General features: G+C 36.0%; 1 protein-coding gene across 4 annotated transcripts in view; it reads left to right on the forward strand.

The window, feature by feature from the left end:
• The window catches only part of LOC103251897 (connector enhancer of kinase suppressor of ras 2), a 145670-nt gene that overhangs the window by 101446 nt on the left and 20735 nt on the right, over nucleotides 1-23489 (forward strand). For all 4 annotated transcript variants that reach the window (XM_021708796.1, XM_021708797.1, XM_021708799.1 and 1 more), the window contains 3 exons: nucleotides 3816-3883; nucleotides 10845-10945; nucleotides 13004-13547. In XM_021708796.1, coding sequence (XP_021564471.1) covers nucleotides 3816-3883; nucleotides 10845-10945; nucleotides 13004-13547 — 713 coding nt within the window. The remainder of the gene's footprint in view (nucleotides 1-3815; nucleotides 3884-10844; nucleotides 10946-13003; nucleotides 13548-23489) is intronic.

Genomic DNA, 23489 nt, shown 5'->3' on the forward strand with positions numbered 1-23489 from the left:
TCAGCCTTCCGAGTAGCCAGAATTACAGGCATGCGCTACCATGCCCGGCTGATTTTTTTGATTTATTGTAGAGATGAGGTCTCGCTGCCCAGGCGGGTCTCGAACCCGCGGGCTCAGGCAATCCACTCACCTCAGCCTCCCAAAGGCACGGGATTACAGGCTGAGCCACCGAGCCCAGCAGTAAATATATGTTTTATCTGATTATTTCATATTTTTAAACAGCATCATGTCTACTTTTCATGAAAATACACCATGATACAGAAAAATATATTTTTCTTTTCCTAATTTAAAAAAATGTATAATGCCAGTGGTGACAGGACCTAATAATAGGAATCAAATGTAATCTTTAAATTTAATTTTCCTCTGTAAGATTTGAGTATATACACACATACATACCCAAATACCCAAATAAATGGATACATACATATATGTTTACATATACACATAGAATATTAAAATTTCACCTTTTATTTTTGAGCAATTGTAAGTTTGTGAGGTAATTTGAAATAATACTTTTGATTCCCCCACTACTACCCATCTGTTTTATCAGAAATGAGCACTTAAAAAAAAGTGATTTTTTTCTGGTCTGTGTGAAATCTTGTGGGGAGAAAACAAAACATCATATTTTTCAAGTATTCTGAAAACTTATTTACTGGATTTATTTGGCCCTTACATTCCTTGCCATGTCAGTACAGATGTTCTTGTTATTGTAAGGACTCACCAGTTTCTATCTGGTAATTATTATTTATACATTTCTCCTATGATTCTTCCTCTTATTTCCCTCTCAATACATTATTCTGTGTTAGTTCTGGACATCTTGTTAGAAGTTTCATTGCAGGTTCAATATCCTCTTACCTATATTTTTCTTGTTCTGACATACTGATGATTTGGTAAGGTACTGAATTTGGACATAATATTAAAGAACTTCCCATCAACATATTGAAAAGATTCCAAATTCAATATCTGTATCCCTGACCATCTTACCTAAAATCAATTGCTTCCTCTTATTCCTGGCATCTTTGCCATTCTATTTTAACTTGCTTGTTTTTTTTTAAACAGCATTTGCTATTGCTTCACATGTTTATTTGTATACCTATTTATTATCTGTCTCCCTCACTAAGATATAGGCATCATAAAAGTAGGCACTTTGTTTTGCTTACCTCTGGTGCCTAGAACAATACCTGGCACATACTGACTCTTAAATTTATTGAGTTATTTATTTAATGCACATATGTCTGCCTTCATATATTTCATAGCCTAAAATGCCAAATTATAACTGTAGCAAACATATCAGTAAGTATCTTCCAGCTAAAGACTAAAGAATAAGTTTATCTAAGACAGCATCAGCAATTGTGTAGCACTCAGCCTCTTGTGGCTCGATCCAGTGGCCTGTGTATATCCACACTTTCTAAACTTTTTTCTTCCTAAAAGTAGTTTAAACTTTCAACTGTTTTATGAAATTTAGCAATTTTAGAGTTCACTGAAGGCATAAACTATGTCTTATTTATTTCTGTGTCCCTGAAGCATACATAGTTCATTGTTCACATAACTGGCACTTAATAAATGTTGTTGAATTTGCTGGGCTTGGTGGCTTAGCCTGTAATCCCGCGCTTTGGGAGGCTGAGGTGAGTGGATTGCCCGAACCCTCGGGTTCGAGACCCGCCTGGGCAACTTGGCCAGACCTCATCTATACAATAAATAAAAAAATCAGCCGGGTGTGGTTACACGTGCCTGTAATTCCAGCTACTTCGAAGGCTAAGGTGGAAGGATTGCCGGAGCGCAGCAGGTCAAGGCTGCAGTGGCCGGGAGCGGCCATGGCACTCCGGTCTGGGCGACTGAATGAGACTCCAACTCAAAAAAAAAAAAAAAAAATTGAAGAAGCCCCTTTTTTGCTTCCTGATTCAACTCATAAGAAGCTCTTTGTTCTTTAGACTTCTGATAAAATGACATTTTAGTGATATTTTTTAAGGTAGTAAATACAAGGCACTTGATTAAAATTCAGTGATAATTTTTTTTAGTAGTAGTAGTATTTTTACCCAAATAGCAAATGGCCAGTCTTTCCTAGAAGTGGTAAGATTTGCCTTTTAGTACAGTTTTAACCCCTTTCTCACTACAAATGAGCTATGTACTAGATTTCTAACCTTTTACTAATGATTAGAGTCATTTTTCAATGTTTGTCATGAAGTTGACTTTTTGACTTATTACTTTTCTGGAGTATGTGTGTGTGTATAACGTACTATTGAATTCATTTGATAATCTCTGTTTTATTCCTTTCTACTTCAGTTCCTCTTCACTTCACAAATGTGCTTGAGGTGATAATTACATTGCAGGTTTTGCCAAAATAAAATTGGGCTTTAATTGACCTATTCTTAAAATTAAAGCTTAACTTTCCAGAGATGCGATTTTGTCTATTTAAACACAAGATTCCTCCTTTTTAGGATATTCTAAGTATCTGATGCACAGTTAACACTGCTTGGCATAAATGATAGAATATATGAGTCCCTTCAAAGAATGTCATCTTCCACTTGACAGGGAATATATGATCTTAGGAGAAAAAGTTCTTAAACACAAGTTTTTCTTAAAAGTATATCTAGAACAGATGATTCCACGATGTAATGACTTTAACTATACTAGTGATTCCAAACTTACCCAAGCTAGTTTGGAAGGTGGGTTTTTCCTCAGTTTCTGATTTGCGAATGTATATGGATCATGGCCTGGAATTGACCAATGGGAGATTATCACATTGTTTAAAGATTTTGTGATTTAAGCCAGGCACTGTGACTCACACCAACAATCTCAGAACTTTAGGAGGCAGAGGCGAAAGGATTGCCTGAGCCCAGGGGTTCAAGACCAGCCTAGGCAATATGGGGAGACCTCATCTCTACAGTAAATCAAAAAATTAGCCAGCTGTGGTGGTGCACATCTGTAGTTACAGTTACTTGAAAGACTGAGGCAGAAGGACCGCCTGAGCCCAGCAGGTCAATGCTGTGGTAGTCGTGAGCATACCACTGCACACAAGCCTGGGCGACAGAGTGAGACTCCGACTCAAAAATTTTCAAAAGATATTGTGATTTGATAATCTGATGCAGTGTAAGTAGTTGGAATGATGAACACAGGGAGAGCCCTGGTGAGACAAAAGAGATTGAAACTGCTCTGCCTCAGGCAGTCCCTACACTGGCAATAGCAGCACTACTGAAAGAGGAAAGAAGAACTAAGATTTATTTTTAACTTACTATTGTTCACAAAAATACATTTTGAGTATCTAAACAGAGATTAAATTGTATATGCTGACACCCTTGTATTTAGAGTTTCTGAAGTACTCACAAGATGTCTTCCACTGAATCATTTAACTTAAATTAGCTTAATCAAAACTATTGTTTCTTAGTAGAACTATTATTTTGACAGGCAAAGTTCATATTTTGTGCCCTCATCAGGATAAATTAAACCTAATATTGTTTAAATATCTCTAAAAGAGTGTTTGTTCCTAAGAAAAAGAATAACAGGAATATTTGGAGTACTTCTACATTTGAAGCAACAGAATTTATGAGGCTTTAGTTATCTCAAAACCCTTTGTGTTATAGATATTAACAGCTTTGCCCAAGACTTTTCTATTGAATTAGCATCTGTGCTGTGGGAGCAATTTGTAATACAATGAAGTATAGCTCATTGAAGACTCCATGTATCAAGAGTAGCAAATAACACATCTTATGTATAGAATAATTCCATATATTCTTAGACATCTTAAAATAAATATTTCTAGAAAGTAAAGTATAAGAAGTCAAGTTACAATGTTACTGAGTTTAATTTTTTTTCAGGTGGCTTAACAGAATTAATATGCTGACTGCAGGATATGCAGAAAGAGAGAGGATTAAGCAAGAACAAGGTAAATGAATACCTTTTTTTGACAATTATGTTATACTTTTTTCTCGGTATTATCTTATACAATGACTCTGCTATCACTTAAGAGAAAATGCACGTGTTAATTTGTCATTATTTCCCTTCTGGGCACTTTGAATCCAGACTATAGCATCTTACAAGGTTTAATAACTTGAAAAGATAAGGACTGAACTCTCACATTTTTGGAGCAGCTAATGAGTAGTTCTCTCCTGTTTGTCTCCCTCTCCTTTCATCTATTTCCAATAAGGAAACAAAATCTTAAAAATTAAAAAGCCTATATTAGGTCCTGTGTATAGATAGACTTAAGTCCAAGTCCTTGGTCATGAGCTGTTTTTTGTTTGTTTTTTCTATTTAGAAGTTTCACAGACATTTAAGTGGCCTTTTATGCAAAGAGATTAAATTAATCCCTCCTTTCATAAATTGTCTAATTTGGTATGTTCTACAGCTCTGGTACTATGTAACTCTGTGATCTTACAGAATTTGTTTTGGCATTGAGCTCAGATTTATGTAACATAATGTCATGATGCAGAATTGAAATCTAATGAACGAAGTCTGAGATGGCTTCACATTTCCCAAAGGGTGTTTGTTGTATATCCCTTGGAAGCATGAATCGTTTTTTGAAATTGAGATATCCTAAAGTTAAAAGAATTCCATAGATTGACATATACATATACAGATACTAACCTATGTGTAATTGTGTCAGAAGTGGGCATAGCCAATTTTTTGATGTGGAAATTCTTAAAAACCTGTTTCCTCTCAGAGTAAAATGTTGGCCAGAACTTTTTAAAAACATCTAAAAACTAAAGTAGTTGAGATCTAAAGAAGACAACCAGATCCTAAAACCAGTATGTCTGCAAATGTTTAGACAGAGGTCAGTAAATTTTTTCTCTAATGAACCAAATAATATTATGAAGTTAGTAGACCATACAGTCTCTCTCATAGCTATTCAGCTCTGCTATGAAAGCAGCTATACATACATGGCTATGTTCCAATAAAGTTTTATTTAGAGACACTGAGATTTGAAGTTCATATCATTTTTCACACTTTGAAAATATTCTTCTTTTCCATGTGTTTTACCCATATAAAATGTAAAAACCATTCTTGATCCACAGGCCGTGTAAAAATGAGCAGAGGGCCGCCTTTGACCTGCAGGTCAAGGTTTACCAACCCTTGGTTTAGGCCATGGGATGAGGGTAGAGGGATTGGTGGATATGTGTAGGGCGAGAAGATAGTTCAGGAAGATCTCAGATAAATAGCAAAACATGGTTTCTGCCTATGGGAATTTTTCATCTTATTGAGGACCTCAAAAATGCATACTTGAAATTACTTTTAAAAAATTAAAGAGCAACATAAAAGCAAATGAGCACTAATTTTTACACAGTGTGCAACTGATTAAAAAATGTTGCTGGATGTATGCAAATTTTTTAAGCCTGAGAAGGAGTCAGGGTAATGAGAAAATGCTTGCTGGAGAAAGTAGTCAATAAGCGTGATGTAAAGTTGGCAGTGGAGAGGGAGAGAAGATATTTTATTCAGTATTAAGTGCTTCTGTGTAAGGCCCTCAACTAGCACTCTAAATATCTAAGGTGAACCAGACACCCATCTGTCTGCAATTACAGTAGGAAAGATACTCTTAGTACGTTATAGAAAGTGAAACATAATAAAGTACAAATCAATTTCTGTGGGAATGAAGCTGGAGAGAGTCGTTCCAGGAGGGGAATGGGGAAAAGGTTTATGTTGGCTGTATTTTCTGAACTGGTTCTTGCAGAATGGGAAAGGTGTGGTCTCAAGGAACTAACTAAAACTCCCAAGTGGTAGTAGCAGCATGGATAATTCTAAAAATGATATGAAAGCCATCTCCATCAAATCAGTGTACATAGGCAAATTCTAGCCAAGACTATGAATAGTCAAACTAGTTTTTAAAACACATTTCTTAATGGTTAAAAGTTTATTTCCCACCTTCATGCCTAAGTGTAATTCATAGGCCTAAATTTGTGGTAAGAGTGCTGAAAAAAATACCAGTCTTCCTTTTCAAATTTCTTTAAAAGGCATAAAACAGTTCTTTAAAATTACTTATAGATTTGTTTCCTGATTTTTTTAAATGCAGGAATTAGAAGTGTGGGCAAGGTACTGATTTAAAAAATGAATCTTTGAAAAATTTATCTGCATGAGTAAGGAAGCTTGTATTTTCAGTGTTAATGTCTGTTATCACATGACATTACTTTGAAGCTGAGCTTGGTCTTGATTTTGGTGAATTTCCTTTGTACTTGGCATTATATAACGAGATTTCATTATGGATAAGAGAACTGGTAAGTTATATTGCACATGCAGATTCCAAAAATTATTTATTCTGTGTATTCATGCCACACTGGTCTGTCATGTGAGTATGTATGTTAGTGCCTACTGGAGTGTGGTAGAAAATCATAGGCAGAAGCTAATAGTTAAAATTCAATGCAACCAGAATCTTTGTAATAATTCTTATTCCCACATAGAGTATATGTTCCTCAGGTACTTTCATGTAAGTCAGAAACATATTAGACTTCCTGCCTTCTGCATGATTGCATCTCATGGTATTCTATTTAGAAAACTACTAGATGCACATGTTTGCTCCACATTTCTGTAGAGTTATTTGCTATATCCTGAGTACCATTATCAGTATTGAAATTAAGCTTCATGCAAAATAAAGCTCTTTGAGGATTGGGAATATTTCACCAAGATGCAAAAGAATAGCTGCCAAACACTGTTTCTATTTAAATACCCAGTGCAGCTTAGAACTGACTCTTTCACTGACTTAAATAAAAGTTTAGTGAATTACTGTCTTTAATTACAGAAGTGTAAAAGATGTGGAGTTCTTTTTTAATATCCATTGTTTTATAGAGAAAACAGAGTTACACTAGATTCAACCAGGATAACAATTTGGCTGTCTACTGAGTATTCCTCTATTTTTTCCAGATTCAAGACAGACACTCATGATACATTATTTTCTATCACATATAAGATCTTTGCAAAACTTTAATCACATAAAACTTAATGAATACATTGTATTTCTTTGATGGTTCTAAATTTAAAAGTTTTTTTCTCATATTATCCTTTTATATCAACATGAGAGGGTAAAGTGGAAATTTTCCTCTTCTAGCGGTAACACTGCTTTTTATGATTGCTTATAAAATTATATATCATTGCAAGAGACATTAAAATTGTTTTTATTTTGTGCTATATAGACAACTAAGAAAAATAAATTAATTTGCTCTTAAAATCAAAAACAGACCTGTTTCAGCCTCTTATCAATGATGTGTCTCTGATTTTTCATACAAACCTGGAAAAACTTAACTAAATTTTCTATGTAGCCTCTTCTCTGGCATTGCTTTCTCAAAGACACACAGCTTAGTGTAAGAAAAGAAGATAATTTGCAAAGTGGTATTTCACTTTTCTTAGGCAATCCAAGACAACTTTAGATTGATGGTGCTTTTTAATAAACCAAGAATTACATCAAATAGTGGGACTAAAATTCTTCCTAATTTAGCCGGGCAGAGAGAGACCCTCCCAAAATCTGTCACTTATAGCACAACTATAGAGCCCTTGATAAAATGGTGATCATCTCCTTCTCAGTGTACTCTTAAGGACCACTTGAGGTATTAACTCTTTAACACTCCAAAGTATGCAAACATCAAAGAGATACTCAGCACAGGTGCCACATTTCCTGGAAATAGTGGGAAGGATGAGGACAGAGTGATCTTTGCTTTGTGTGTGAGGTGGGGGGCGGGGGCAGGCATGCTTGTTCCCTTTACCTCCAGCATTAACTTCCCAGTAGTATTTCAAGCTCTCACAACTACCCACCCCAGACTCAAGGGTTTCAGATTTCACTTTTTATTGCTGAGACTACAAGAGAAAACATCTGAGAAGATGAACACCAGGTCTGGCATGCTACTACAGTTATACTCAAGATAAGGGGGTCCTGATATTTATTGAGTGCTATCAAGATACAAGGCACTTAAATATATGTTACCTTATTTAATGCCACCATACACACAACTCTGAAAGGCAGTTATTGCTTTTTTTTTCTTTTTCAATTTCTTTTTTTTTAAAGATGTGGGATACAGTTCAGGGTTAGGTATACAAATGTTCATTATGCAGGTACTCTTGTTGATGAGGTGTGCCCTCCCTTCCCCAGGCAGATTTCCACTACTGCCAATCCCGCTTCCCTGCCTCCCTTCCAGTAGTTTCCAGCTACTGCCAATCACTCTTTCATAGTATTACGATAATTGCTCAAGGTCCGCTTTCTAGTGAGAACATGTGATACTCAGTTCTTTGTTTCTGTGAAAGATAACTCAGTATTATAGACTCTAAGTGAAAGGCAGTTATCATTAGTCCCTTTTTACAGATGACAAAACATACTCAGAGAGGTTAAGTAACCATCACAAGAGCACAGAGATGGTATGTGGTCTGGCTAAGAATTGTGCCTACACCTGCCTGAGTATGTAGTTCAGCATTTGCTGGGTCGATTTCTGTGCAACTGTGTCAATTCATATTTGAGGGAAGACTTGGTATGCTGCCTGTCACTGGCATGATCCTGTGGGAAAAACAGATATCAAATTTGGATTCATTAGTCCTTGCTTATATTTTACTCAAAAGAAATAATTTTAAAAGGAACCTAATTTTCAGAGTCCTTGTGTTTTGAGGCCCGAATATAATGTACAATTTGTTTTATTCCCAATCTCTATTGCTGAAGAATTTCTTTTCACAATAACCCGAGGTATATAGAAAGAGGAGGTAGGGGGATAAAATGATCATCAATATACTTCACATCAAACTCTCCTGCTATGTTATACAGGAGTTCCAGCAAACTTAGTCCTCAGAACTTTAGGGTAAGGCAATTTCTTAGTTCAAACTCCAGCTCTGTTACTTTCTATTCTACATAAAGTAATTTCTAAATACATGTTAGTTATATTTATTATTAATATTAATCAGAACCTCAGGGAAAATATATGAAAATATTACAATGTGGGGATTCCTGGATGGAGGGGAGCTCCTGTAAATATATGTGCTGTGATTTTTCACCTAAATCTGAATATTAGCTAAGCCTCGTGATAGTTTTTTTGTGATTTAAATTTCCACAAGTATAAGGAACCTTTGTTTTTTTTTTTTATTTTAAAGATGTGAGGTACAGTTCAGAGTTAGGTATACAAATGTTCATTATGTAGGTACCCTTGTTAATGAGGTATGCTCCCTCTTCCCCAGGCAGATTCCCACTACTGCCAATCCCAGCTCCCCATCCCCCTCCAGGCAGTTTCCCACTACTGCCAATCATTCTCTTATAGTATTATGGCAATTGTTCAAGGTTCACTTATGAGTGAGAACATGTGTTCTTTGTTTCTGTGAAAGATCACTCAATATTATAGACTCTAAGTCCATCCAGGTTGCTGTGAAGTTCATGATTTTGTTCTTCTTTATGGCTGCGTAATATTCCATTCTGTACCACATTTTTTTATCCAGTCCTCTTTTGCTGGGCAACACAGTTGGTTCCATGTTCTTGCTACTGTGAACAATGCTGTGATAAACATACGTATGCAGGTATCTTTTTTATAGAGTGATGTGAGTTCTTCCAGGTATATTCCCAGTAGGGGATTTGTGGGGTCGTATGGAAGGTCGATGTTTAGATCTTTTAGGAATCGCCACACTGTTTTCCACAGAGACTTTACTAGTTTACACTCCCACCAACAGTGTAGAAGTGTTCCCTTTTCGCTGCATCCTCTCCAGCATCTGTTTTTTGAGTTATTGATGATACCCATCCTGACTGGAGTTAGGTGGTATCTCAGTGTAGTTTTAATTTGCATTTCTTTGACGGCTAGTGAAACTGAGCATTTTTTCATGTATCTGTTGACTGCTCATACGTCTTCTTTTGAGAACCGTCTATTCATATCTTTTGCCCACTTTGTAATGGGGCTGTTTGTTTGTTTTTTGTTTTCGGCACATTTGAGTTCCTTGTAGATCCTAGATGTTAGGCCTTTGTTAGACATACAGTTGGCAGATATTTTTTCCCAGTCTGTGGGCTGCCTCCCTGAGGAATCTTTGATTTTAATACCTTTCTCTTTTATCATCTGAAATTGATGTGGGTATTACTTTGGGGTTTTTTCTTGTAAATCACATAAAGAATAAACCCAGCAGTTACAGCATGTTTGAGATATTAGTGGAACAGATTCCGATTATTGTTCCTTTTGCAGCATTTTACTTATTCTAGTAATGTGTCTCTCAGAGTTCTTCCCCTCCCTCTTGCCTGAGGTATGCCAAGTCACTTTGTCTAGCAACTTACATTTGCTACCCTTTTAAATAGTTCTGGAAGTTTGAGACTTGCAGCCCACATCAGCAGATTTGCCCTTTTGCATTTGGCAAGAATCTAGGTTTGCCATGTGTTTCCAAGGAAAGGTGGGAGTATAGTGCTATAGAGATTTCATGTCAGCATGACTCTGAAAAGAGTGATTGTTAGATAACCAGTTAATTGAAGCCAGAAAAGAGAATTAAGAGCATTGTTTTTGGAGGTGTTAATATCTGTAGAGATCTACAGCAATGTATTTATTGCTTTTCTTTGATTATTTATTTGTCTTTAAGAAAAATGATATGCCTTTGAGAAGTATGATGTGATAATGGAAGCTTCAGAATAATTTGGTCTGGAATCTGAAACACTTGAAACATATTTGGCTTATTTTTAACACCCTAAAATTACAATTATATATAATCACTTGCTTTAAAAGGAAATTGGAATTAGGTGATTGTACTCTTCTTTTCTCTTCAAAACCCAGTTGAAAATAAAATAAAGTTGGTGGGCCTGGGGTAGGGTAGTGCTGGAATGAATGAAATTTAAGTTGTTTTTTTTAATGTTAGTGTATGTTCCTGAAAATGTGGCTATAGACACTTAATAGAATGTTGATGTATCTGTGTGTGTGAATTTTCAGATTACTGGAGTGAGAGTGACAAGGAAGAAGCCGATACTCCGTCAACACCAAAACAAGACAGTCCTCCACCCCCGTACGATACATACCCACGGCCTCCCTCTGTAAGTTAGCAACAGGAATATGCATAATATATCACCAGATTCTTAGACCTAAAACATCCTTTAGTATGTTCAAGAAATATGAAGTGGGTTACATGTCAAGTCTTATGCTTCTTAAGGGAAAAGAAAATCGGATGTCTAAAATCAGTAAGGAATTTGCGTAACTATACAAGGAATATTTCATCAGGAGAAACACCATGTTTAAAGAGTTGTTTAGTAAAGCTATAGTTTATTTTTCTTCCTGTTTTACAAACATTTTTATAGAATTACTCAGATCCTGATGTTTTAGAAAAAGAAGGAGAATATGAATTAGTCCCCTGGAGTAATACAAAACTTTAATTAGGTTGGCTGTTATTGTCACCTAATTTCAGTTTCCTTTTCCTATGTGGAAGACTCGGACTCAAGATGGGCAATATTGATTCTTATTATAGAATAAGTATCTAGAATTCCAGGCAGAATAAGTCTCTCACCTGTCCTATTAAAAAAATATACTATTTGGGTTAAAGTAGCCTTAATGGAGATGTTAACAACAAAAAAAAGTTTTCTTAGAAAAAGATATATTAATTGACTTTATCTGTTCCAAATTAATAAAGTTCATTCCTATGTCCTTTGGAAGCAGTTCATAAAAATTAGTATTATATCTATTTTGAAGATATTTTGGCATGTAATTTTTTAGGCAGCCATGGGGTCTGGTTTAAGGTGCATGTTTATATGATGCTCCAGACTTCTTTAGCCTTTGTAAATTACCCTGTGTATGGACTGTATTTTGATCTTTTCATAAGGTAAATAAATAGCTGCACTAGTTCACTTGGTAGTATCCTACTTTATGCCCATTTCCCATCAGCATCATGGAGAATGTCTCAGTGTTCCTGTTTACACTGTATGTTCCTACTCATGTTACCATTTGAATCAATTCTGCCCATCTTGAGACTGAGTCTTCTACATGGGAAATGGAAGCTGGATATTATTCCAGGAGGGTAACTAATATTTCCCTCTTTTTCTAAAACATCAGGATCTGAATAATTCACTTATAAAAATATTTATAAAAGAAGAAGAAAGGGGAACTTCAGCTTCATTCTTTAAACATAGCAACTTGTGGATTTCAAGAAGAACACTATTCACATTATTGTTAACATGTGGGAAGAGAACTGACTGCCTTCAGAGGATGCCAAGTAATTTCTATCCCTTTTCCAGGAGGGGTGGCTTGCAATTTCACCTCAGCCAGTCTTGTTTTGGCAGCCACCTCATCTCCATTTGTGATTATTACATTTAACAAATCAGGCTTCTCTGCCAGAAAGGAGCCAGGACTGGTATGTTAACTCCCAGAGCTAGAGTATTGTGGCAATAGGGGTGCCTACAACTATTTTACAGTGTCTATTTGATACTAGTCCTTTTTCCTTGTTGTGCTTTGTGCTATAACATATATTCCCAAACTTTAAATTCCAGGGATAAAAAATCCCATTGCCTTCTGTGTTTATGTACCCCGCAGTGCCTATGCTCATGCTAAGTCTAATCCCCAGCAAGGTATAATCTCATCCTGTCTACATTTTTAACCCTCTTGAAAGAAAGACCATCAGACAGCTTTTCTGTGCCACCCTTAGAAGAAAAGAAAAGTTTCTGTTTCTAGGCAACTTATTATCATATCCAAAAGATTTTCTCTTTGTCCTTACCCCCAAGCTACATAAAATCCAGAAATATGAATCTGGGGACAATACTTCTTCAAGATTTCAAAATGTGTAGAGTTTAAAACTGAAAACTTTTTAGTTGCAGAATATTTCTTATGTAAGCATATTTTCTTATACTTTCAGTGTTGTAAATGTTTGCATTAGTATGTCAGCTTCTTCACAAGAGCTTGGTATAGCTGCATTTCAATACATCTATGTCTCTTAAAGTGTTCTCTGGGGACTAACTTTGAGACATCTGCAAACTTGCCCAGTTGTTAACTTGACAGTACTAGAGTTCACCCACTTAAGTGTTACCTGATAAAAACTGAATGTGTTCCTTGACGATAGAGTTGGTCTGTTATTTTGGTGGAGACTAATCAGAGGCTCCTTTCCACAGATGAGTTGTGCCAGTCCTTACGTGGAAGCAAAACACAGCCGACTTTCCTCCACGGAGACCTCTCAATCTCAGTCTTCTCATGAGGAGTTTCGCCAGGAAGTAACCGGGAGCAGTGCAGTGTCCCCCATTCGCAAGACAGCCAGTCAGCGCCGCTCCTGGCAGGATTTAATTGAGACACCACTGACAAGTTCAGGCTTACACTATCTTCAGACTCTGCCCCTGGAGGATTCTGTCTTCTCTGACTCCGCGACCATCTCTCCAGAGCACAGACGACAGTCCACCCTTCCAACTCAAAAGTGCCACCTACAGGATCACTACGGGCCATACCCCTTAGCTGAGAGCGAGAGGATGCAAGTGCTAAATGGAAATGGGGGAAAGCCTCGTAGTTTTACTCTGCCTCGAGATAGCGGGTTCAACCACTGCTGTCTGAATGCGCCAGTTAGTGCCTGTGACCCACAGGATGACGTGCAACCCCCAGAGGTGGAAGAAGAGGAGGAGGAGGAGGAGGAAGGGGAGGCAGCAGGGGAAAACATAGGAGAAAAAAGTAAGTATGTTTCTGGAGATTCTTAGCCTGTGTACACAAAGTCCTAACCTTTTCAATCTTCTTATTCAAAGAAAGTAGAATTTCGTTTCCCTTTTTTCTTAAAATATTGGTCTTGCTGTATAATAAGTTGTCTCCCTTGGAGTCCTACTTTCAGAATTTCAATAACTTGGGGGAAAATGATGAGTATTGAAGCTTATATCCCATGACACCCACAACTGGAGCAAATTTTTTTCTCCAGCTATTCATTTGCCATTTAAGGTTAATGGTATTTATTTTTTTTCTTCCTTATCCACTTTTTTCTTGCTTGCATGCATCATCTCGTTAGCCCACAGTGGTTGCCTATTGAGTTGGGTTAAGAAACTATAAATGCTTCCAGCAGGGTGTTAGCAGAACCATGGTTGAATAAGTGAATACACATACAATACACACACACACACACACACACACACACACACACACCCCTACACATATACATATATATATATATCTTCCCTTTTCTTTTCTTTTTTTTTTTATTTGAGTTGAAGTCTCACTCTGTTGCCCAGACTGGAGTGTAGTGGCTGCTCCTGGCCACCACAGCCTCGACCTGCTGGGCTCCGGCGATCCTTCCGCCTCAGCCTTCCAAGTAGCTGGAACTACAGGCGTGCGCTACCACGCCCAGCTAATTTTTGATTTATTGTAGAGATGAGGTCTTGCCAAGTTGCCCAGGCAGGTCTCGAACCCGCAGGCTCAGGCAATTCACTCACCTCGGCCTCCCAAAGCGCAGGATTACAGGCTGAACCACCGAGCCCGGCTGTATCTTCCCTTTTCACTAACAGAAGATTTAATGGAGAAATCCAAAAGACAATTTTTTCCAAGGAGAGATTATAGCATTTCTGTCAACTCCAAATAGCTGAACTTGTTTCTAGAAACTAATTTGCCAAAAGCATCCATCTATTTTCTTGGTATGTATGTTGATTAGAAAACTCAATTTATGTAAATCAACTCTTGAGAGACAAGCCAATTAAGTAACCCTCAGTCTTGCTGGTATTAAGACTATGTTTATTAGTTATTAAGTTCTTTATTCAACATGCCATACCAAGGATCTGTTTATAATGAATGTGATGCATCAGTCCAGAAATGCAGGCTAGTTTAAGGTAGAGGTTATAACTCAATTATTTTAGTTAGAAAGAAAATCTAGATTTGACTATAAGTCCTGAATGTAAAATTCAAATATATATATGAAGAAATAGTATCAAACGTTTACATCTCTTTATTCAAAATACAGTCTGGGCCAAGTAGTGCAGATGACTTGAGCCATTGGCGATGAAACTGTAGTTACTGGTGTGGTGCCCCTAGTACATTTGACTTCTCTTTTTAAAGGATACAATCAGAATGCAGCCTTCAGCTCATTTTGCAAGTATACAGGACTTCGATTACTGGATATATTAGTGTAAGTCAGGAGCCCCATGTCAGTGTCAAGGGTGGCTCATTCAAAATGATAGTAACTTTAGAAAATACTGACAAGAAAATAGAGTGGACCTTCTTTTAAGGTATGGGTCTTCACTGCATTATTTAAGGAGAATTAAATTATAATTCTACCAAATATAAGAATTGCTTATAATAAAATTAATATGCTGAGGCAGTTCCCATGTGAAATATATTTTAGCCATAATTTCCATAAGAAAAATTATAAAAGGTATGCTGTTGGTGCAGGAAAAGTAATTACCATCCATTACCTGCCAAGCCCTCCCAACATTCACATCTGTCAGAGATTATCAACGACTCCTATGGAAGAAATATTTAGGAGCCATGCTAGGCCTCTGTAGGAATTCTGTCAAGCATAATAATACATTTTTAACATTCTAATGATTACCAAAATTAATATATTGTTCTCTAAAATATAACTAAAGATGAATCTAAAACTTCATTTCTACTATCGTTTAGGTATTACACAACTGCTATGACTAAGTATGTGAGGTTTGTGTATTGTTTTACAAATATATTGAGGAAAACACTTTATCTCAGCCATTTTATATAAACTATGTTGAAATTAGACACAGTATTGTGTTCAGAAAGTATTTCATCATTCCTACAGGTCAAGTCACTAATGCTGTCTTGTTTCGGATAAGCTAGGCATTTAACACTTCGTCCTTGTCATTGTGTAGGGGAGGACTAGAAAGGAACAGGCATGTCTTAGGACATGAAAGCACGGTATCATGTTTGCCCTTTTTTCAGGTTTTCAGTAGCCCACAGAGCTTCTCTTGTTAGATGGTTTTTGATTTTTTTTTTTTCTAAAGTCTGTTTTGTGTTTTTTCTGTGGATTGAATTTATGTTTAGCCATATAGATGCACTCCTAAGTCAGTGGGTGTATTTCTTCATGTTCCAAATGAGTTAAGTGGGTAGTTATCTAGTAATTTCCATCTTTTTCAGTGGACTCTCTTTTTGTAGAATAATTGTGATAAGGCAGAAAAGACCTAGTTAAGTGTATCAGTAAATTTGGTATTATACATTTTGTCTTTACAGTTCAATACTATGGGGCAGTTGCTGCTGCTTCAGTCAGATCTGCTTCACTGAAGGTGGCCTTGCACTATCTTTCAGGCCTCATTTCTTTCCGTGTATTTTTCCATAAACCTTGCCACTTGCTGTCTCAGTATACTTCAAACTGTTCACTACAGAGTAGTGTATTTCATGCTTGCCTGGAAAATGCTTCTTATTCAATGGAATATATGTTTACCTTTCTATTGATGGTTTTTCTGCATTGCTATTTCTGATATTTAGGAATGTGCAATTTGGTGAACACTTCATTTGGGGAACATTGGCTTTAAAAAACATGTTTTCAAAAGAATCTTTAGGGTCTACTAAAGGGATGTCATGTTCATGGCTGCCCTGGATTGGCCATTAGGAATAAATATTCAGGCTGCTGGTTCAAATCAAGCTGCTTGGAGTTATATCAGCAGAGCAAAGCACAGGAATGAAGCTGTGGCCATTACATCAGCCTCAGATTTCTGTGCATGCCTTCCAACACAGAGCCCTCACTGTGCTGCAGCACAATTCAGCAGGCAACCTGTGCTTGTAAAAATCGAAGTCCAACAGCAGTATGTTACTAACTGTCCTGCTCCAGGCCAGCATTCGATTTGACCTACTAAAGTAAATTTGTACTAATCAAGTACAGAACTGCAGAGAAAATAAGTTTAATGTCTAGCTCCAAACATATTTCTCAGTTTGCCCAGAAATTTAAAACAGTAAGCATCAGGCAAGTGGGCAAAAGGAGTAATAGAAGAAAACATGAAAATAGAACCTGTCTTATGCCTTCAGAGTGAAGAATCTTGTCATCTACGAAACCTCTTTATTAACATTTATATTTTACATTACCTCATGGAATACAATATATACTATATAGTGCTTATGATCTTACAGAGCAATCTAAGAAACAAGATGTACCTAAATCCATTCCCTAGTTGTTTTTTAGTTTCCTTGTGGATTTGGAATTTAGCCCTGCTTATGAAGTGTAAATTTAGCCTTCCTTAGAACATACTTCAATCTGTGTTCTCATGGTTGAACTACCTTTTGTCTTATTTTGAAATTCAATTATTTAACTGAGTCATACTGTGATTTTTCTCAAGCTGAACTCATTTTAGTCTGAAATGGATGGTACTAAAAGTACACAGATGAGACCTGACTTGTTTTCCTTTGACTGAAAAGTCAGCCTGCATATTAATTATCTTGACCTACTCCACTGGCATTTGGGAGAAGACAAGTAATTTTCTATTATCCCAATTAGCAGTTTCAAACCGTACTAAGTATGGGCCTTACAATACCTTTGTTAAATTAAATTTTAAATTATGTCAGCCTATTCCGTTTTCAAGAGCATAAATCATGAAGTATGATACAAAATATAAAGATATACTTTATCCAGGAATCATCTGCCACAACATTAAAATACTGTGTTGGTTAATACAGCTTGAAGTCAGCTTAGAACATCTCTCTTTCCTTTGTTGTGTGCACTAGGCAATTTGGATGAAGTTTTCAAAGCTTTATCCCTTAATCCTGCTGATTTCCTCCTATGCAGTTTCCTAACTACACATTCTTGGTGTCTTCACTTTTTCAATGAAGTTACAATGTTCTCTTTTCCATTGACCTGAAGATTGCCTACCAGTATTCTCACCTAATGTATGCATATATTTAACTTGGTTTTAGGAATCTACAGCAAAACCTATCTTTTTTTTTTTTTTTTTTTTTTAGGGAGGGTATAAAATGTATTACCTTTGTAGCTACTGTACACATTAGGTTATGTGATTGATATTAGATTGATCAATAGTAATTGATACCTTTAGAATGAAATCTGAGAAGTATATTTTAAAGTTATTTTTTAATCCAACATCCTTTGCACATCATTAATAACTTAAGAGCTACACAGAATATGCAGATCAGTAGCCTAATATCTTAAATTATCTAGACAGAGAGGCTAGATTACTACAATACAGTGCAGAAGATGATAGATTAATCCTCTTCAATCATTTTAAGGGTCCTAGAGTAATTTACTGGAGATTTTCTAAAAGCCATGAATTTTATTTTTAAGAACATTCAAGTAGGAAATGTGTGGGCAAGGGGAAGTTATTCCCAGAATATGAAATTGTATTGAAGGATAAAAAGGAATAAGTTGAAAATAAAGAAAAATGTAGCATCACCTTTCACTGTTTTTTATTGTCACGATAAATTATGCATGCATACGAAGAATTTAAAAGAGCATAATCATCAATTAATATCTAAAATTATAGTTAAAGTCTAAAGGGAGTACATGGAGAAATACATAAGCAATGTGAATAAAAAGACTTGATAAAATCAGGAAAAGAATAGCAGAGAACCTTAAATACGAGTGGGACCTCCCAAAAAAACAGAATTAATTTTTAGAGGGCAGACCCCTTGTAGTACAGGCTTCTCCCACTGGGTAAGTGTTCTAGGAATCTGTCAGCATCAGTGTACCAGTTAGCATTGTTACAAGAGGCTTTGTTTGGCTTCAGTGAATTTCTTTGGAGATTCTTTCAACATATTTGCCCATTTCATGATGGGTGATTTACAAGCATACTTGCCCACATCATGCTGAGTGTTCAGCAGTATTTGAACAAAAAATACAGCATGACCCCCGTTACCCACCCTCCCTATTCATCTGATCTCACCTCAAGGGACTGTCTTTTGTTTCCCCAGATGAAAAAAGTACTCAAAGTGAAACATTTTGCCTAAGAGGAAAAGGTGGAACAAACAAACAAAAAACGACAAAAACATTAAAAGGCATCAAAATTGACGAGTTCAAAAACTGTTTTAAGTAATATGGTAATAGTACTTAGCTTTTCAGCATTTTGATAAGTGCATTGCATCAAATGGAGAGTACTTTGAAGGTGACTGAAGTTTAAACATGTAAGAATAAATACAAATTTTTATAAATAAATTCCAGGCTTTTAGAGGTCCTCCCTTGTATGTCACTTTTGCGAAGTTGCAAGTACCATCCTTGGCTGATTATATAACAAGTATGTATTTAAAAATACACAGAAAATTCTAGAACATAGTCAGCAATTATTGTTTTAATATTATTTGTCTGATTTTGGTGAAATACTGTTAGGGAGACATAAAACACTGAAGATTAGATATAAAGTAGAGTCTAGTTGTAATTCTGATACTGGTTATAGTTTGAATTTTTAATAATACCTCCTTCATTTTTTGACTTAAATAATGAAGAAAGTTATTAACTTACAGGAACTTTATGGGTAGGGCTGTTCTGGGGTAAATTTCATAGCTTGCCAATATCAGGACTCTGGGTTAACTTTTCTGTAATGCCAACAGCTCCAAGCATCACTTTTCATAAGACAACATTCAAAAAGCCAAAGACCAGTTCCTATCTTTAGTCCTTTTTGTAAGATCAAGGGAAACTTTCTCTAGATCCCTCCAGCAGACTTATCCCCAGATTTCACTGGCCAAAGTTGCATCATGTGCCCATTCGTAAACAAATGGTGAGGGAAATGGAATGATTATGAATAGTTTACACCAGACTTGTTGAACTGCTTGTCATTACTTTCTGTATGAGCAGCTCTATTACTGATAATGTTATATCTTCAAATATATTCGTTCATGTAGTTTTTCACTCTTTTAACATGTATATATATATATATATGCATATACATACCATAGATCACATCACCTATTTAAAAATTGTGGTACTCTTGAAAGGTTATATATAAAAGAAAGGATAAATAGTATGTAACCCTGAAATTATAGCAAGTTTGATGTAATTATTATTGCTCATGAAATGAATAAACATGTTTATCTGTAGATAATGAGTGATCCTAACTTAGAGTACAGTTTCTAGAGACATTTTTCAGTTCAAATCTTTGCTTTGTCACTCTGCCACTTACAAGTGGTATGCTTGATCAAATTATTTAACATCTCTAGACCTCAGTGTCTTCAGTTAATTAAGTCATATGGTAACAGTACCTAGCTTTTGAGGTTATATGAGGATTCCATGAGGTGATGCCAGAAAGCACTTAGTATTCATATCTGACACATTGTAAGTCTGTCCAATATGTGTTAGAAATATATAATTGTATATAGATTTTATGCAGATTTGGATTTAGGCAAAGAGGGCAATTGCAATACTTAAAGAGTGAATTAGGCCTGGCAAACTTCACTAAATAGTGTTTACTTCACTACATGACCTATCTTTGTTCAGTTTCAGCCATTGAGTTGAACCATGTGAAATGCTGCTTTTATAGGTCAAAACGATGAAACATCAGCAGTATATTTCAACCTAATGTATTAGCTGTGTTCTAGGAGCTAAAATAGAAATATCCCTCATTTCACATTCTTATCACTCAGTACTCCTTTCCTTTTTGACTTTGGACATTTGAGAACTCAAAAGAAACCTTGTATTCCAAATAGCAATAACCTTATTATATTTTTTTTTACTGAAATATTTATTTATAATCTTATCATTCAGGTCTCAGTTCAGATATTTTTCCCTCAGAGTCCTTCCTTGACAGCCCACTCTGACCCAGATGCCCCACTACCACCACCATTCATTTTCTGGTGTGGTTACCCTGTTTTATATTTTTCCCAGCTTTATCTCTATGACTAAAATATTAAATATTTTATTATTTGATTTATTTACCATCTCTACCCAAAAGACTGTGAGCTTATTAAGAGCAGAGATTTTATTCCTGTTTTGTACACCTAATGCCTAAAGCAGTATATGGCCCATAGTAGGCCAGGCACTATTGAATGAATAGTAGGCCAGGCACTATTGAATGAGTGAATGAATGAATAATAGCTAACCCCTTTTGTTACTTATTTTTCATTGTATTATATAATAGAGATAAAGCTATTGTTTTATCCATCATGTGGCATAAAACAGGAATTACTTAGGTATTTTGTAAAGGGAAAGGAAGGCCTGTATGTGTACAGCTTACCTTCTTTGTGCTGGAGACCACAAAAGCTGGGATGTTAATAACTGGAATTACTATTCTTTGCATTATGACTCTTTTATAGTCATATTCTCCATTGCTGAAATCTTTTTCCTCCCATTTTATTCCCATTTCAAATATGAAGGCCACAAGAATATGACATGTGAAATGATTAGTTTATTGTCAAAAATCGATTAGAAGTCAGATCTTCCAGCTCTTTTAGGCAGTGATTCATCGCACCAAAATGCACTGCCTGAGGAAGGAAGGATGACTCAAATCAGTCCCAGTGCTTGGTTCATAGCCCTGGGTCTCCCTTGGAAGTTGTCTATCACCTAGCTTCATCTTAATTAGTTTGTAAAAAGTATTGGTACTACAATTTGTACTTTAGCAAATAACCAGCAGCCCTTCATCTGCCATGAAAATAATCTCAAAGGTTACTAAGTAATGAAGCCAGATTTAAATGGCACACGCACACCAAAAAAAAAAAAAACCGAATTCTAGATGCTACGGAGTCACACCAACCGAAAATGTGGAGAGATAAGAATTAAAGCTCACATAAAAGGATGACAACTCCTCACTATCTATGGCTTACATTTTTTTAGCCAAGAAAGATGATCAGATTCAGCCAAACTGTTATCTACTACTGTTTTCACAAATCAAAAAGGCAAACCACTTGTCTTTAGCTCAGTAATAGCATATTGTTAGTTTCTCAGTGGAGTACTTTCTAGCTTATTGTACAAGAACCTATTCTAAATTCAGTCTCTTTTTACCTCAATAACCCTTGCCAGAGAAAGCTGAAGGCCACAAATGCCTCATTTTTTTGTTTTCCCTCAGCATACAAAATTTATCTCTTGGTTTTGGTTACCAGCTACCAGAAGATGGTAGGTTAAGGTATAATAGAATTGCATCATAAAATATGCCTTGGAAGTCTAAATCTCCCCATGTTGTTCTTTTGTAGTTTAATTCAAAAGTAATAATTTGCTTATTACAAAATAAATAAGTAGTATATTGGTGAAAATACAAAACAACACTCACTCCTCCTTATTCTCCAGGGTTAACTACTGTCAAAGGTTTTAAAAATTAATTCTGATATGAATTTATTTTCCTCATATATCTTTTTCTTGTAACTCAATGTGAGTAGGGAGGCAAAGCATGGTTTAGTTGATTATCAGTTAGTTTTTCTCTGAAACTTTTTGATGTGGCCTTAGTTTGTAATATAAGCAACACTCAGAAATAACTTACATGTCACCTCAGAACCCAGCTCTAATCCCAGAATCTGTTACTCTAAAAATACAGCGGGTGACTATTTCAAAAATGATGGAAGGAGAAATATGAAAAGAGAGAAATGACAATAACTGTACATGTATGTTCATACACAGCCCACACCCCACACATCCATACCAAGATTCCCGTGTCAGAAACTCTCTTGCCTGATACCTACCTTGGCGCCTTATGAATTTTGTCCCTCTTTCTTTGTGGAGATCTTCCAGTACTGTCAGCTTATCCCAAAGATCTGTGATGAAAACAGCTAAGCCAGAGTCAGTTAGAAAAAAAAATACAGACCAAGACTAACCCTTAAAAGCCAGAAAGCAGAACTCCTGGACATGGCTTTCAGAGCCACTGAGGCTGATGGTCAACTTACCTGTAGCTTTCAGCTTCAAGTTATAAAACAGGAAACCTTCTACTAAACCATCTCCCTTACCTAGTCTTTCTAGTATTCTCACTAGTTTCATTTTTCCGGGCACTCAGACTTTCTTGTGCTTAGCTGTAGGCATATCTTGGCCTAATATTTGGTCTTAATAGCTCAATCTATTATAATCTGAAATTTTTTCTTTAATAGGAAAATGCTCCCACTAATATGTCATTCAGTAAGGAAAAAGTGCCCATTATTATATTTTAAATGAAAAAGTAAAATTTGATGTTTTAAAAAATGTAATAGTTAAACCTTATACTTGAGAACTTCTAGAAGGTTCTTGTCTCAGGAATGTTATATGACAATTTCATGTATTTTTGTTTTTATTGCAAACACACAGTAAAAAAGTCTAAATAAATCAAATTTTGGGGCAATTTCACAGAAATTTTACAATACTTGAAAATAAGAGTTGCAGTTATCAAACTTGTCAATTCATGTCAGAGCTACAAATTGTTTAACAGACTTAATCATGGATTCCCTAACATTACAATGTCTAAATTTAGCCTACTAAAATGTAATCTAAATTTCCATATTGTACTTTTGGTTTGCTGTATCAATATATAATCCAATTCGTTCTCAGCATGTATTTATTTATTCAACCGGCATTTATTACTTATTTCCACGTGTTTGTTTTCTACATGCCAGGTACTATGTTAAGAGTATATTTAGCCGGGCTTGGTGGCTCAGCCTGTAATCCTGCTCTTTGGGAGACCGAGGTGAGTGGATTGCCTGAGCCCGCGGGTTCGAGATCCGCCTGGGCAACTTGGCGAGACCTCATCTCTACAATAAATCAAAAAATTAGTCGGGCGTGGTGGC

The sequence above is a fragment of the Carlito syrichta genome, unplaced genomic scaffold (genome assembly GCF_000164805.1).
Source record: "Carlito syrichta isolate Samal-C Ts95f unplaced genomic scaffold, Tarsius_syrichta-2.0.1 Scaffold148222, whole genome shotgun sequence".
NCBI classification, from domain to species: Eukaryota; Metazoa; Chordata; class Mammalia; order Primates; family Tarsiidae; genus Carlito; species Carlito syrichta.